Genomic DNA, 18,368 nt, shown 5'->3' with positions numbered 1-18,368 from the left:
AATTGATTACGGACAGACGGAAGGACGGACGGACGGACAACCCGAAAACAGAATGCCTCCGGTGACACTTCGTGGCGGAGGCATAAAAACTCATGAAACAGGAGCCCTGATAAAACATATCCAATGTTTATTATCATCGAGATCATGAAGGTGCTGTGGTCCATGAGAATTGCATCAGAGCTCCCATTTAAAAAGGAAGGAAGGTCCTGTAAACCTACCTATCTCACAGTTCTCCCCTTCCCAGCCCGGGGCACACACACACTGGTATCCATTGATAAGCTCTGTGCATGTTCCTCCATTCTGACAGGGGTCGCTGGCACACTCAAGGATTTCTGGAGGGGAGCAAAGAAAAAGAAGGAAACTGATGTAACTCTCCTTGTAGATATTCCACCATAACTCTGTTAACCAGTTGAGGACCAATCCAGAGTATATTCGGGCAAGTGTCTGTGGGAAGTGTATGTTGTAGCAAAATCAGCCCATCCTCAATGGGTTAACAGCAACTGTAGACCTGTTCCTCCATGATGACACAGTGTATTGGTCCTAAAGTCTTGAATGTTTCTTGTAAAAGTGAGAGGCAGGACTTAAAAGTCAACTTCTGGTCACTGGGATATTGCAGTTTATTGTGTCACATTCAGGAATATTCAGAAAGCAAAGGCCATCAACAATGGATGAATGTATAACTGTATTTCAAACCCAGCCCCTTTAAATATATGTGTGTTTTTTGTTGCTTTTTTTTTTCAGGAAAAATCAGTGCCACATTTACAATTAATGACATATATGCATTATATTTTCTAGACAATACAATGAAATGATTAGCAAACATTTTATCCACATAACTTCATAAAAACTAAAACAATGCATGTTTGTATTCACCCCGACCATGCTTTCGGATCACTCTAATCTATGATTTTCAACTTAACCTTTTCAGATAGAGAGTGAAAATTGACTAAATCTGCATTTAATCATTTTTATTTCTTTTTTGCCCTAAGAGTTTCCAGATTCTCACCAATTTCGCAATTTGTGCCCGTCCATCCTGCTAAGCACTGGCATTGGTAGCCATTGATGAGATCTACACAGGTTCCTCCATTTTGACAGGGAACACTGAGACACTCTAAGACTTCTGTGGACAGCAATTGGAAAGTGAGTGACCAGAAAAAAAAAATGAGAAAGAGATGAAGACATGACACAAATATAGAAATAGACATCAAACTATCAAAACGGACAGTGATGCTGCTCAGATATTTAAAGCTATTTGTGGATATTGTTTTTTATTTCATGATGAATGGAGGCCCATATGAGTGATATTTTACGTATGCAGAAAGCAAAGGCGACTACACATTGTATGACTTTACTATGCCATTAAGTACAAATGTAGCTTACTTACATTTAGATATAACGAATCAAATGGCCAACATGTGAAATGAAATTTGCAAGAATGTATACCTGGGCCCCATTTTATCAAAAGATATAATCCATTATAAATTTCCTTACCACATAGGCTGCCATAGACTTACCATAGAAATAAACAATATAATCAATCATAACTCTTCAAAAAAAACAGGGCCCTGGCAACATAACATTGTACTTTAAAAAGTATAAACATCTCTTGAATCAAGTAAATGCTCATGAAAATACAGTCATTCTTCTAAAAAATTGAGGCAATTCCAGTCACTCCGTTTGGAGACTCCCCATTGGCAAACAGCAGGTAGAGATGGCTCTTAAGGTACACCGTTAGATACTTGTAGGATCACAAGGGATGTATGAGGTCCACCTCACCTGTTGCACAAACTGTGCCAGTCCAGCCAGGGGCACAGATGCAGACAAAGCCTGCCACCTGGTCCAAACAAGTGCCATTGTTTTGACACGGATCAGAAGCGCACTCATCGATGTCTGCAATGAAAATTGCACGATTGACGTACAGGTAGGTCTCGTCAATTTACATGTAGCTATGAATGATTACCAAACAACATCTCCAATTACAATGAAAGCTTAAAAACTATTGTTCCAGATGTTACACATTTAGAATAACTGCAAGCATAATCTATAGTGACTTTCACTAAAGGCCGGTTATAAGCATATCGTCAAAACGTTAGACCCTGCATTCACACTATTAATTAAATGTCATGTTCACATAAAACCTGAAGCAAAGTAATGTGTTAGACATACATGTACATATAGTATTCTCATAGAATTACAAACTTCTGTTGCCTCAGAGCACATCATTACAGAAGATGATGAACTTACCATTCTCACAGTGTGTACCATCAAACCCTTCAGGGCACACACACTGGTAGCCATTGACTTCTTCAACACAGGTTGCTCCATTCTGACAAGGGTCACTAGAACATTCCAGAATATCTGAGAACAAAGAGTGAGGAGAAAACAAAGTTATACTTATTTGTGATGGCATAAGAGTCCAGTTTAATCCTGTCTCAGGCTACATGACTAATATTCGGTACCAGTGGGTACTTCACTTGATATGTGATGGGATCATGTATCCCGTCTATATGTGAATCCGAGGACAGTGTATTTCAGTGATTGAAGCAATTGGGATTTGTGTCACAAAAATGAGCATGAATGTGCTGTGTGTTATGTCATGCTGTGTGTTATGCCACATTGACTAGAACTTGTCATGGCAGAACAGTGTTTCAAAACATCCAAAAATTGCACAAGGCTCTGTTTCACATACACAGCACAACAAACAAGAAATACAATGTAGATGCAATGGGATATTCATATAATGTACTGTACATAACTTGAATGTTACACAAAATACACTTAACACAAAATTTGCATGCATAATACAGTTCCCTGTTTCCTACCGCTTACACAGTACACACAGTACTCACAGTGTAGCTATGGATTAAATGTGACTGGATAATCCATAAAAAAAGAAACACACAAAAATTCTTACCAGTCTCACAGTGCACACCAGTCCAACCAGGTGCACATGTGCACTCGTATCCATTGGTAAGGTCTACACATGTAGCGTTATTCAGGCAGGGGTTGCTGGCACACTCCAAGATGTCTAATCATGAAAAGAAATGTACAAACCAATGTGCTGATGTAAATTTCTGATTCTGCAAAAACTGCATTTAAGCCATCATTTTAGTTCATTAATATTTTCTATTCCCTATTGGTTGACAGTTATGCAGTCTACGTACAGGTACATTATATATGTTGCAGGATATGAACTGTACTGTGATTTCCACAGCGTTCCACATTACTGTACCATGCTTTATAATAATCTGCTTTATTAGGACCAATGTCAATCGCTTTATTAAAAAAAAAATATGTATGTTCATCAGACCTTTTGCATGAATTATTAGAAGTCTGTGAATTTTCATAATCAGGTTTCTTGGTATTTTGCAGTGTGTAGTCAATCGCCCATCTGGGACTTACATAAGATCCAATGACTAAGCAATGTGTTAATTTCCACATTGTTTCCCATGAATATCAATAGAGCAATTTGAGATAGAATGTATCATCATTTTCAGCAGACCAAGACTACGCTGTACATGTATTTTACTCTTAATAGTGCATTGTCATCCAAGTCAGGAGAGAGTTGTACAACCCACCAAGTGATTTCATACCCGTCACTTGCAACTGGACAGGTAAATGACCTAATCATATGTATGATTATGATGGATGACACTGCTGATAAATTTAGGTCATTGTGAAAAAAACACCAACAATTGTTGGTCTTGAAATAGATCAGGCTCTTGATGAAGGGCACAGACGTTACACATTACTTAGTTAGACCTAGAATGTATTTTACTATGCCTTGTTTAGATTCAATGATGGATCTCAGTTAGATGTTGATCTAGTGACATGTGAACTTTGAGTGGAGGTTGATTTATGAACACTCACCAAAGTGAGTTATTAACACTCACCAAACTCGCAATGGACACCAGTCCAGCCTTCTGGACAGATACACACATAGCCTGCTATCAAGTCCACGCAGGTGGCATTGTTCATGCACGGCATGCCCATACACTCCAATATTTCTGTGTTGGAGAACAATCACAAAGAAATGACTGAATGTAAACAAGTCTAAAAAATGATGACAAAAAGTTGATGCTTGCATACACCTGTATGTTCATACAAATGGTGTGGTGTAAAGTGACACTCACTATGGTTCAGACATGTTGACTTGGCAAGTCTACATCACATGTACTTATGTAATAAAGATGACTACAAATGTAAGTTTAGAAGTGAATGACAAGACCATATCGGATGTTGAATATTGTCTAATTACTGGGATCATCCATCATTTTAAAATGATGAAGCAGATTGTGGTCAAATGACTGGTTAAAAGCCTACACATGACCAGGCATTTATTTTGCCATCAAACACATACAGCTTTGATTTCCCTATGACTGGTCATTAGCACTTCCGCATCTGATGGTGACTGGACAAACGTTATTATGATTGATGGATGACCCTTTTAATAAATTCAAGTAATTGTGACAAAACAACAACAGATTGTTGGTCTTGAAGTAGATCATGCTCTTGATGAAGAGCACAGAAGTTACACATAACTTATAGTTGGACTCATTTTGTTATGCCTGGTTTAGATTCAATGATGGATCTTAGTTAGATGTTGATCTACAATGTAGTAATGTGTGAACTTTGAGATGAGGGTCATTTATCAAATGGCAAAGATATGCTTCATCATTCTATAAAACAAATAATACACATTACTTTTCTTTTCTTTTTGTCGGGCATTAGTATAACTACTAACACTCTCTACCTCTTAAACAGTCCAAACACCCTCAGCCATCACCTTAGGTGTCTTACGACTGTTCCACAGGTACACTGTACATACATGTATATGTACATGCAGCTTGTGTGGGTAATTCTTACTAATGTCCTCATGGACGTGTACAAAGTATTACTCGTATTCTGTTTCCTATGACTACAAGAAATATCAAAAGAAATTTTATAAGAGAGAACCTTTCAAAGGAAATTGTTTCTACCGGAGAGGGTAATGTCTAACGTCATGTCAATTCATATTAAAGGAAAGGCGTTTCCTGCTCACCAACTTCACAGTTTGTTCCATTCCACCCAGGAGCACAGACGCACACATAGCCTGGTCCAACGAGGTCCTGACAGGTTGCCCCATTCTCACAAGGGGTACTCTGACACTCGTCAATATCTATCAGACAGGATAAGATACAGGTAAGTGATGACAATGAAAATGATGAGAGCATGATGACAAAAGGAATAACTGTGCCAATAATGATGATAATGTGACAAAGTAAAATATAAGATCCATTCTGCAGAAGAGCTGCAAGTCACACAGTTGTGTAGATACGCAGACAGCTGAACATCAAGTGTGTAGTACTGAAGGCACAACTGACCTAATGAAGCGTCCAGTGAAACCACTCTCAGAATTAAAACAGTAAATCCAGGTGAATTGATATCAACCATTTGTTTAATTTTGTACCTTTATTAAACATTACCAGGATGAATCTGAACTTAGACCGACTGATATGCAGCCACTGTTCAGATATGTACTGTACATACAATGTAATGTATACTCCAAATATTTCGCAAGGTTTTTATTTTCGCAAATTTCACAAGTCAGGTGCTATTCAGGAATTTAAAGACAGGCAAAATCATCAACTCTGATCAAAATCTCAATGTGATGTGCACAAATACATTTCTCCATTCAGTACTGTACCTCCAAGATCACTACATAAACCACTGGCAAGATCGTCCGGAAGTGCAGATTCGCCCGGAAGTGCAGATTCGCGAAAAATTTACACTTACTATTATATGGCGTATACAGTATGAAGTGTTTGAGATCAGAAAACTTTGATAGAATCCAATACCTATCTCACAGTTGACTCCAGTCCATCCCGGGGGGCATATGCACTGATAGGACCCAACCAGATCTACACAGGTGGCTCCATTCTGACAGGGTACACTGCTGCATTCATCAATTTCTGAGTAAAAAGAAAAGATATTGACAAAAGTTTATGCAAATATCATAAACTTCCTACATGATTGAGCCTCAAATGTACAGAATGCATTGCACTACTATTACAGGCATACAGTGATGAATGTGGTAAAAATTGTGCATTTGGTGGTTTACAGTTGGACAAGTCACATGAGAAGTATCTTGAAAAGTTTACATGTCATCATCAATAAGTAAGAATGCATCAAGACTGGAACATGAGTAAAAGAATGAAAAATCTCCTACACATACATGTACTCCTGTACTTGCCAAATGTGGCATTCACTGCTGTGTAGTACCACATGTATCACTGAATTCAATCCTGGGAAGCCTGGCCCCAAACTCACCTGTCTCACAATGAGTACCGGTCCAGCCCACGGGACAGACACAGGTATAGCCATCAACCATGTCCACACAGGTGGCATTGTTGTCGCATGGGTTGCTGCTACACTCGAGGATGTCTGAGGGAACGAAATTACAATTGTGTATTGATCAGAATTAAGCAGTGATATGACTGCAATTCATGCTAGGTACATTGTAACAGGCTAACATTAAGAATGGATACAGATTATCTTTTAGCTTTTACAGCAGGCATAACCTGGAAACTATAGGCGACAAATTAATTATTCTGAATATGAAATAGAGAAGATTTTAGTTTTCTAGGCATCTATTTCTGAAGCGTTGGTCATTGAATGCACTGTTTGGATTTGAAAATGAGATCTCTTCTATATCAGATTATCTTGTAGATGAAAAAGTTTGGCCTCAAACACTGCAAAACTGAAAAAAAAAATCATTTTATGATCACAACACATACATGCAAATCGCCTAAAATTTGATGGCGGTTTACCACACCATGATCATATAAATTCAATGCTGATTGGCTTTTTTCCAAAATAATTTTTACCCCCAGAGCTGTATCTCTCATTTGCTACAGTGTATTTTGAAGGGTAGGTACATGAATAAATCACATCTCCAAGGGCTTACCATTCTCACAGTTTGTCCCAGTCCAGCCTGGAGCACACACACACTGATAGCCAGCAATTAAGTCGGTACAGTTTGCACCATTTAGGCAAGGGTCACTGTCACATTCCAAAATTTCTGTTAGAATGTCAAAAAAAAAAAGACCACAGCAATACCCTCTTATCAGTTCTAGAAAGTTGGATAAATCTTACTCATAAATGACCACATTCTTTCAAAACCGCAGCGGATACTTCAACTCAACATTCAAAGAATGTATACACTTTCTGCTAGTCTGACAAATATATATGAAGAAATTGATATACATTTCATGATTTTCAAACTAATGCAAGTTGAAAACTGAGTGAATGAAATAAGACCAGTTTTACTGTAGATGTTCTCTAATCATTTGATTATCTTATACATTTTATTGATCGAATGCATTGTTGTATTAAAGGGAGTAAGGCAGGTTTCATCTGCACTGTTGATGGGTGACCTCCTTGAGCAACAAACAGCATTATCTGTACAATGCAGCAGTAGCAGTATAATGTATATTCAAGTGATTGATATGACCCAACATTACCAGTGTTATAACATTGATAAGACAAGTGTCTTTATGAATTGTCTAAAATCAAATTATATATATATATATATATATATAAACAGTATTACATCAATATGAATCCATATCTATTGTAGTGCTAACAGGGTTTGCATGACACAAAAATTGGGAGCAAAACAACAGGGGGAAAAAAATATAAAAAACTAACCAGTTTCACAGTTTATGCCTGTCCATCCTGGAGCACACACACATGTGTAAGCCGCAATCTGGTCAATGCAGACTCCACCATTCTGGCATGGATTACTGGCACATTCCAGGATTTCTGGGGGCAAGAGAATCATTTGTCATTATGTGCACTGGTTCAAATATACCAGGTAACCAAGAACATCAATGCATTGTCAGGAAAGATACAAAAGAATTCATATGAATACATGTACCTTGTGGACTTGCAGATGATGAATTAATGGTAAAATGGATACATTGGAATCTCAGCCTATTGTTCTTTGGAGAGAAATCATCAAGCTTGTGGTAGTTGTATTGCAGCTTTTTCGCTGTTGCAGCATTGGCACCTACTGATTTCAAGCGCTGCGCAAGTGTTCTTACCTGTCTCACAGAATGGACCAGTCCAGCCAGCAGGACAGATGCACTCATACCCATTGATGCCATCAACACATGTTGCGCCATTCAAGCAGGTGTGATTCACACATTCATCAATATCTGTCAAATTGGAAAAAATTTATGCATTTCATTAGGGTGGTCACATACATTGTATTTAGAGCAGCATTACATACTGTAGGCAGAAATCTATTTTGGGATTTGATTTTACATTGAATGCATTGATAAATGCAAGACATTCATAGATATCTGTCAAATCAGAGAAAATTCATACATTTGAACAGAGCGGTCACATATTTGGAGCAGTATTACATAGGTAGAAATGTCCTGATCTAAGGATTTTATTCTTATATTGATTAATGTAAGAAATTTATCAATATTTGTTACGAGAAAATTCGTAGGTGGTCACATACTTAGAGCAGCATTACATAGGTGGAAATGAACTTGGGGATTTTGATTTATGAATTGATTGTACTACATTTCCAAACACGTATTCAACAGTCAAGCATCTGTCTGTTGATACAAAAAACTTGTTGGTAGAATGTGACATCTTTGTAGGGCAATGGTAATTAAGGTGTACAGCAGAGTTCTTGAGGGCAATACATCAATGTAGCATTAACTTCTCTTCTGTGTGTTGTATACAGGATAATGGCAGGCAATTCTCAATTTAACATATAGGCCTACAACTATTTTTATTTTATTTTTATTTTTATTGTTATTTTATTCATTTATTTATTTATTTATTTATTTATTTTTTTGGGGGGGTAAATTGTGTTATCTTTTATACAGTTGTCCTATTCTTTTCAACTTACATGTACATTGTAGGCTAAGGGGAAGACATTGAATACAGTACTTAAAAAAATCAGCGTGAAATATGAGCTCTAAAGGGATATGCATTTTTCATGTATGTACATGTACAACTGTATGTTTCAATCTCTTTTTCCTTCTCTACATGTACAGTTGTACTGTGTACCTCTCTATAGATGTATGTCCATTTGTGAAAATACATTTATATTAACACACACAATCATATATATAGGTATGTGGAAATATATATGTGTGTGCTGCTATCAGTGGGTCTGGTGGTTCACAATGAACACATTTATCATTCTTGTCAGCATTTACCGATCTCGCAGTTGACCCCTGTGAAGCCTGGTAGACATGCACATTCATAGAACGTCTGGAAGTTGTTGCACGTGGCCCCATTCTCACATGGGTCACTCGCGCAGAGATCGATGGGAGTTTCACAGTTGACACCAGTCCAGCCCGGCTGACAGAAACAGACATATTCGTCTTCTTGATTGCTCTCAAAACAACGACCGCCATTTTCACATGGTGAGCTAAAGCACGGGGGCAGATCTGGGTGTGTAAAATCACGAATATGTAATTATTGCTGTCATAACAGTCAAATACATGTATGATGCTTATCATAGCACAATAGTTGCAAAAGTGGATCAATCATTGGTGATACAAGGGGTAACATAAAATACAGGCACATGTAATGTAGGATCCTACAATCCTCCTTGTAAATATCAAAAGAATCATATGCAGTTAGTATCAGTCACCTGTATATCAACCTTGGAGCCTCAGTACTGGAAAAAAGGAAGTTCCATGAACTCATCTTTCAAATAAGTCTCACATGTGATGACCATTAATGTCACAATGATATCAGTTATACAAAGCCAAAGTTTAAATACCAAATTGTAAAACTTTTTAAAACTTTCAAAGTCTTGACATCATTAACAGTTAGGTAACTGTTCTTTCTAGACATACACAGAGACTCCAACCCCAAGCACCTTCTGATCGGGAGATTCTCCCGCCTGAAACCCCTAGCAAACGGGAGACTCCAATTTGATGTGCGCGAAGTTCCTTGCTCTAGGGTTCTAGATGCTCTCTCGTTTTATCTACGGCTTATTTTTTCAACATACAATGATAAAGTAAGAATTGATTTCAAACGGGAGACACAGAGCCAGGGCGGGAGAAATTAAATCTCAAGCGGGAGAACAGGAGATATTGCAAAAAAGGGATTTCGGCGGGAGATCTCCCGTCGAAAACGGGAGAGTTGGAGTCTCTGAATACAAAATATTTACCTATACACTAGAAAGGAGGCCCAAAGGAGTACAGCTTTACAGTAATGACATGTAGAAAATCACAAGCATTTGATGAGTAATGATACCTCTTTCGAATGCAGATTCAAAGAGCTGACGTGAATCTTACCTGTTTCGCACATGGATCCAGAGAACCCCATAGGGCAGACACAGCGGTATGAGTCAATCAGATCAACGCAGGTGGCACCATTCAAACATGGATTGCTTGAACATTCCAAAATTTCTGGACGTTGGTAAGGGAAACATAACATATGGTGATGAAGAGTCACGGGCTAATTCAGTGATACAGTACAGCCATGTGTGCAGATTGTTTTCAGAATGACTCTGCCAATTATCTGTTGTAGAAATTGGCACACAAAGTAAGGAAATACATAACCATTGAAACAAGAATAAAGCAATTCTGCTGCACACAGTCAACTGGAATCCCCTGCTGCTCATGCAATCACCCTAAACGTGTCATACAAAAATGCTGTACATGGCTCATCATTTACAGTTTGCTGAGGCTATGGTGTATATTGAACTTGATCACTTACCGAGGATTGACCTTTCGACCTCCCAGCAATAAGAATGTATTTTTTTTGTTTCCTATTTATTCCTATCAATTACATCAAAATGCATTCTTCTTGGACTTATCAAATCCTAGTGGAACTTACAGGCAGATTTTTGTTAAATTTTGATGACATTTGACTCCTACCTTGAGTTCATCAGCTAACTATTTATATTCTTCGGAGATATCATCACTGACACATTCCAAGCTGATGTCTTAACTGGACAATTACAATTTGAACAAATGTACAGTGACCTTTAAACCTTGACCTTCAAACTAGTACACTTATGCTGTTCCTGCAAATGATTGTCAGGACACATGTACTTCTACCTTGTGCACCAACTCACGTCATCACTAGTCATTCCTGCAATGTAGTTGAAGCACTAATGATTTGATATGTTACTTTTCTGTTGCAAAAGTACAGAGACTTTGATCTCCTCTTTTCACCAATGTCATTCATGGAAATGAATATCCACCCTAACAGATTATAAGATGATTCCTTATTATAGCTGGAAATGTCAATTTTAGCTAGACTTAAGTATAATCAGCATAATCAGCATATTCTAACCTCTTTTAGCATGCCTGGGCCAGGTAAAAAAAAATTTCGCTGAGCCGTTTTTTTTCATGGCCATTTTTCATCGCAAAAACAAGATGCGGGATGAACAAGTGGAAAATCTGAGAACACAATGCCTTTGGCATCCTTCAAGGAAGAGGCATAAAATGAGGATCCCCCTCTTTCTTTATATGCCAGATTGAGAATCTTGAGAATACTTGCTACAACCTCAAAGAACAACTAAATAGGATGCCACATGACAAATCAAATCTGTAATGCAATCAAAAGATGATGAAGCCGACATACAAACCTTTGTAGGTCCTATTCTGAAACATCAAACATGCATGTATTATACAAATGTATTTTTATTTCTGTTAGGCATTAGAATGTACAAAATAATCAATGTAAGAGCAACCAGTAAATGATTACAAATTATGGACCAATAGTAGATATGTTGAGAAAGTGCACTTACAGTTGTTATAATATTGGTTTGGACAACTAGATGTTTCAACGATGTGCAAAATGAAATGTTGTGCATTGATATACAGTTTGCATATCTTGTTGAACACACACTCCATCTTCAGATGATGCATCCCATGAGTAATACTTTGCTTGGGATCATACAGTAGTTGCCATGCATGCAATGAATATTATGTTATAATGACACATGCTGACAAATGACATTAGCACATAATGCATCATTAGGGGTAATGCCATAATCTTGAAAAATGCAGTAAGTTACATGCAATGTACAGTCACATGATGATTAGTGTCACCAGTCATGCACATTTATCCTTTATATCACACTCTGATGTAAATACAATATTTACTTATATCTTGCATAAGGGCTCAGCTGTTATTATTAAAAAAAACAACAACAAAAAAACAAGGCAGATTAGACTTGGATGACAAGTTAGCTGATGAAAAGCATGCATGATGGTTGTTGATAACTGGTACAAATGGGCTTGGTGGCATGGCCATGAGGTGCACAAGACATAAACTTGGTGCATACTGGTACCTGTCTCACAGAACACTCCTCCCCACCCAGGAGGACATTGGCAATTGTAACCATTGATGAGCTCCACACATGTAGCATTATTCTGACAAGGGTTACTTGCGCATTCTAGGACGTCACTCTCGCAGTTGACTCCAGTCCATCCTGGTGCACATTGACAGGTGTAGGCGTCGATCATATCTGTGCAGGTTCCACCATTCAGGCAAGGGTTGCTGCTGCATTCCAAAGTCTCAATCATACAGTGAGTGCCCGTCCAGCCAGGCAAACAGCTACACGTGTATCCATTGATCAAGTCGGTACAGTTTGCACTATTCTGACATGGGTCGCTGGCACATTCAAGTATCTCCAGTTCGCAGTTGATTCCAGTCCATCCTGGAGCACAATGGCAGGAGTATGCATTGACCAAGTCTGTGCAGTTAGCTCCATTCATACATGGATTGCTCGCACACTCCATGATGTCAAACTCACATATTGTTCCATTGTAGCCTGGTAGGCAGTGACAAGTGTAGCCATCGACAAGGTCGGTACAGTTTGCACCATTCCGGCAAGGGTTACTAACACATTCATCTATCTCCTCTTGACAGAAGGTTCCATTAAAGCCTGGAGCACAAACACACTCGTAGCCATTGATCAGGTCAGTACAATTGGCTCCATTTTGACATGGGTTGCTATTGCATTCAAGGATGTCTACCTCACAGTTAGTACCATTGAAACCTGGTGGGCATAAACAGGTGTAGCCATTGATATCTTCTGTGCAGTTGGCTCCATTCTGGCATGGGTTGCTCAAACATTCCAGGATCTCAAATTCACAGTGGGTACCATTGTAGCCAGGTGCACAAATGCACATGTATCCATTGATGAGGTCAAGGCAGTTAGCGCCATTCAAACAAGGATTCCCTGAACATTCTTGGATCTCGTTCTCACAGTTTGTTCCATTGTATCCTGGTACACAGATGCACTCGTAGCCATTGATCAGCTCTGTACAGTTGGCCCCATTCTCACAAGGATTACTTGAACATTCCAGGATTTCTGTTTCACAACTGGTTCCAACAAATCCAGGAACACATTGACAAGAGTAGCCATCAACGAGGTCTGTGCATGTACCCCCATTCAAGCAAGGGATGCTTGCGCATTCATCAACATCAACCTCACAGTTGATTCCAGAGTAACCAGGAGGACATTGGCAGAAATAGCCATTCACCAACTCAGTACAATTAGCTCCATTTTGACATGGGTTGCTTCCACATTCAAGGATCTCTAACTCACAGTTAGTACCATTGAAACCTGGTGGGCATAAACAGGTGTAGCCATTGATATCTTCTGTGCAGTTGGCTCCATTCTGGCATGGGTTGCTCAAACATTCCAGTATCTCAAATTCACAGTGGGTTCCATTGTAGCCAGGTGCACAAATGCACATGTATCCATTGATGAGGTCAAGGCAGTTAGCACCATTTAAACAAGGATTCCCTGAACATTCTTGGATATCGTTCTCACAGTTTGTTCCATTGTATCCTGGTACACAGATGCACTCGTAGCCATTGATCAGCTCTGTACAGTTGGCCCCATTCTCACAAGGATTACTTGAACATTCCAGGATTTCTGTTTCACAACTGGTTCCAACAAATCCAGGAACACATTGACAAGAGTAGCCATCAACGAGGTCTGTGCATGTACCCCCATTCAAGCAAGGGATGCTTGCGCATTCATCAACATCAACCTCACAGTTGATTCCAAAGTAACCAGGAGGACATTGGCAGAAATAACCATTCACCAACTCAGTACAATTGGCTCCATTTTGACATGGGTTGCTTCCACATTCAAGGATCTCTACCTCACAGTTAGTACCACTGAAACCTGGTGGGCATAAACAGGTGTAGCCATTGATATCTTCTGTGCAGTTGGCTCCATTCTGACATGGGTTGCTTGAACATTCCAGGATCTCAAATTCACAGTGGGTTCCATTGTATCCAGGTGCACAAATGCACATGTATCCATTGATGAGGTCAAGGCAGTTAGCGCCATTCAAACAAGGATTCCCTGAACATTCTTGGATTTCGTTTTCACAGTTCGTTCCATTGTATCCTGGTACGCAGATGCACTCGTAGCCATTGATCAGCTCTGTACAGTTGGCCCCATTCTCACAAGGATTACTTGAACATTCTAGGATTTCTGTTTCACAACTGGTTCCTACAAATCCAGGAACACATTGACAAGAGTAGCCATCAACGAGGTCTGTGCATGTACCCCCATTCAAGCAAGGGATGCCTGCGCATTCATCAACATCAACCTCACAGTTGATTCCAGAGTAACCAGGAGGACATTGGCAGAAATAGCCATTCACCAACTCAGTACAATTGGCTCCATTTTGACATGGGTTGCTTCCACATTCAAGGATCTCTAACTCACAGTTAGTACCATTGAAACCTGGAGCGCATAAACAGGTGTAGCCATTGATATCTTCAGTGCAGTTGGCTCCATTCTGGCATGGGTTGCTCAAACATTCCAGGATCTCAAATTCACAGTGAGTACCATTGTAGCCAGGTGCACAAATGCACATGTATCCATTGATGAGGTCAAGGCAGTTAGCGCCATTCAAACAAGGATTCCCAGAGCATTCTAGGATTTCGTTCTCACAGTTCGTTCCATTGTATCCTGGTACACAGATGCACTCGTAGCCATTGATCAGCTCTGTACAGTTGGCCCCATTCTCACAAGGATTACTTGAACATTCCAGGATTTCTGTTTCACAACTGGTTCCTACAAATCCAGGAACACATTGACAAGAGTAGCCATCAACGAGGTCTGTGCATGTACCCCCATTCAAGCAAGGGATGCTTGCGCATTCATCAACATCAACCTCACAGTTGATTCCAGAGTAACCAGGAGGACATTGGCAGATATAGCCATTCACCAACTCAGTACAATTAGCTCCATTTTGGCATGGGTTGCTATTGCATTCAAGGATGTCTACCTCACAGTTAGTACCATTGAAACCTGGTGGGCATAAACAGGTGTAGCCATTGATATCTTCTGTGCAGTTGGCTCCATTCTGGCATGGGTTGCTCAAACATTCCAGAATCTCAAATTCACAGAGGGTTCCATTGTAGCCAGGTGCACAAACGCACATGTATCCATTGATGAGGTCAAGGCAGTTAGCACCATTTAAACAAGGATTCCCTGAACATTCTTGGATCTCGTTCTCACAGTTTGTTCCATTGTATCCTGGTACACAGATGCACTCGTAGCCATTGATCAGCTCTGTACAGTTGGCCCCATTCTCACAAGGATTACTTGAACATTCCAGGATTTCTGTTTCACAACTGGTTCCAACAAATCCAGGAACACATTGACAAGAGTAGCCATCAACGAGGTCTGTGCATGTACCCCCACTCAAGCAAGGGATGCTTGCACATTCATCAACATCAACCTCACAGTTGATTCCAGAGTAACCAGGAGGACATTGGCAGAAATAGCCATTCACCAACTCAGTACAATTGGCTCCATTTTGACATGGGTTGCTTCCACATTCAAGGATCTCTACCTCACAGTTAGTACCATTGAAACCTGGTGGGCATAAACAGGTGTAGCCATTGATATCTTCTGTGCAGTTGGCTCCATTCTGGCATGGATTGCTTGAACATTCCAGGATCTCAAATTCACAGTGGGTGCCATTGTAGCCAGGTGCACAAACACACATGTATCCATTGATGAGGTCAAGGCAGTTAGCACCATTCAAACAAGGATTCCCTGAACATTCTTGGATCTCGTTTTCACAATTCGTTCCATTGTATCCTGGTACACAGATGCACTCGTAGCCATTGATCAGCTCTGTACAGTTGGCCCCATTCTCACAAGGATTACTTGAACATTCTAGGATTTCTGTTTCACAACTGGTTCCTACAAATCCAGGTACACATTGACAAGAGTAGCCATCAACGAGGTCTGTGCATGTACCCCCATTCAAGCAAGGGATGCTTGCGCATTCATCAAAATCAACCTCACAGTTGATTCCAAAGTAACCAGGAGGACATTGGCAGAAATAGCCATTCACCAACTCAGTACAATTGGCTCCATTTTGACATGGGTTGCTTCCACATTCAAGGATCTCTAACTCACAGTTAGTATCATTGAATCCTGGTGGGCATGAACAGGTGTAGCCATTGATATCTTCTGTGCAGTTGGCTCCATTCTGACATGGGTTGCTTGAACATTCCAGAATCTCAAATTCACAGTGGGTACCATTGTAGCCAGGTGCACAAATGCACATGTATCCATTGATGAGGTCAAGGCAGTTAGCGCCATTCAAACAAGGATTCCCAGAGCATTCCTGGATCTCGTTTTCACAGTTTGTTCCATTGTATCCTGGTACACAGATGCACTCGTAACCATTGATCAGTTCTGTACAGTTGGCACCATTTTCACAAGGATTACTTGAACATTCCAGAATTTCTATCTCACAATTGGTTCCTACAAATCCAGGAACACATTGACAAGAGTAGCCATCAACGAGGTCTGTGCATGTGCCACCATTCAAGCAAGGGGCACTTGCACATTCATCAACATCAACCTCACAGTTGACACCAGAGTAACCAGGAGGACATTGACAGAAATACCCATTCACTAACTCGGTGCAGTTGGCTCCATTTTGACATGGGTTGCTTCCACATTCAAGGATCTCTACCTCACAATGAATGCCAATGAATCCAGGAGGACACAAGCACATGTATCCATTAACATCTTCTGTGCAGTTCGCCCCATTTTGGCAGGGGTCACTTGCACATTCCAGGATCTCAAATTCACAGTGAGTACCATTGTAGCCAGGTGCACAAACGCACATGTATCCATTGATGAGGTCAAGGCAGTTGGCTCCATTCATGCAAGGGTTCCCAGAGCACTCTTGAATGTCAAATTCACAGTTTGTTCCATTCCATCCCGGTGGACAAATGCATTCATACTTTGCTTCTAAGTCTAGACATGTTGCTCCATTGAGGCAAGGGCTGCTTACACATTCTAGAATGTCTGAAATTTGGCAAAGGAGGATTAGATAGGAGGAAGAAGCTAAATTAGATTTAAAAAAAGATAGAAAAAGGTACAAATTCAAGTAGCCATTTATTTACAATGTATAGCTGCATAGAACAATATCAGTTTTGTGTTCTCATGGGGTTCATCCTCGAAATAAATAGAACGAGCTAGAGGATAATTTAGCATAAAAAGAATAAAATGCATATGGATATAAAGGATGTGATGATGCTCATTCCTGATACTGGAAATATCACTTGCAGCCTCCATTTTTGTTTCCAGGGCCAGGCACATTAAAATTCACACCAGCAGATGCTGTTTGAAAGCAACAAGTGCCAAATAGCTCACACATTAGATGCATTTAAGAAAGGTTGCAGTGTAGTGATCAAAGAACAGCACATAAATGCAAAAAGCGTTGCAGACAATGGAAGAAAGCATAAAAATAGAAGGAACAAATCAAGACTTATAACAGATCAGAAACATGCATCTAAGTAAAGTGAAGTGTAAGATTTAATTGAGCAGCAATATGCATGCATAATTGAGGCAATAATCGTGTGTTGCATGCAACTTTCAATCAACTAGCACTTTACATGCATAATGTGTTCAGCTTGGCTAGGATGTATTACATTGCAGTATCTGAAAAACACACCATAAAATATCACTAACCGTTATCAAATGCATGAATAACAACTGAATTAATCATTTTGCAGACATTGATAACAATGTGATAGAAAGTATACATGTACATACAGTAGTATACAAATGGCATCAATTTGTAACTTAGGTTGTAAGAGGGAATCGACTATATAAAGTTGAGTTGAATACTCTACAACAATGTACCCACCAGTCTCACAGTTGACTCCAGTCCAGCCCCGGGAACAATCACAAATGTAGCCAGCAAGTTGATCAATGCAGGTGCCATTGTTTGAACATGGATTGCTTGAGCACTCCAGGATTTCTGAAATGTGCCCAAAGGAATACATGGGGGTGATACAAGGTGAGCTGTATCAGAAGTTTGTTTCTTAATTGA

General features: G+C 39.7%; 1 protein-coding gene across 1 annotated transcript in view; it reads right to left on the bottom strand.

Moving 5' to 3' along the window:
* LOC139730507 (uncharacterized) overlaps positions 1–18,368 on the bottom strand; it is a 217,118-nt gene that overhangs the window by 39,873 nt on the left and 158,877 nt on the right. Inside the window, 20 exon segments of the mRNA XM_071641346.1 lie at positions 219–332; positions 1,007–1,120; positions 1,777–1,890; positions 2,245–2,358; positions 2,915–3,028; positions 3,894–4,007; positions 5,042–5,158; positions 5,838–5,951; positions 6,310–6,423; positions 6,947–7,060; positions 7,690–7,803; positions 8,085–8,198; positions 9,222–9,455; positions 10,314–10,427; positions 12,323–14,036; positions 14,151–14,506; positions 14,849–15,176; positions 15,291–16,216; positions 16,322–16,772; positions 16,887–17,338. Of these exon segments, the coding sequence (XP_071497447.1) occupies positions 219–332; positions 1,007–1,120; positions 1,777–1,890; positions 2,245–2,358; positions 2,915–3,028; positions 3,894–4,007; positions 5,042–5,158; positions 5,838–5,951; positions 6,310–6,423; positions 6,947–7,060; positions 7,690–7,803; positions 8,085–8,198; positions 9,222–9,455; positions 10,314–10,427; positions 12,323–14,036; positions 14,151–14,506; positions 14,849–15,176; positions 15,291–16,216; positions 16,322–16,772; positions 16,887–17,338 (5,946 nt within the window).

Source organism: Diadema antillarum, unplaced genomic scaffold (assembly GCF_040938485.1).
Source record: "Diadema antillarum isolate AM-2024a unplaced genomic scaffold, OU_Dant_1.0 seq00000319_RagTag, whole genome shotgun sequence".
NCBI lineage: Eukaryota > Metazoa > Echinodermata > Echinoidea > Diadematoida > Diadematidae > Diadema > Diadema antillarum.
The sequence above is the reverse complement of the archived record's forward strand: the minus strand, read 5'-3'. Positions and strand labels throughout refer to the sequence as shown.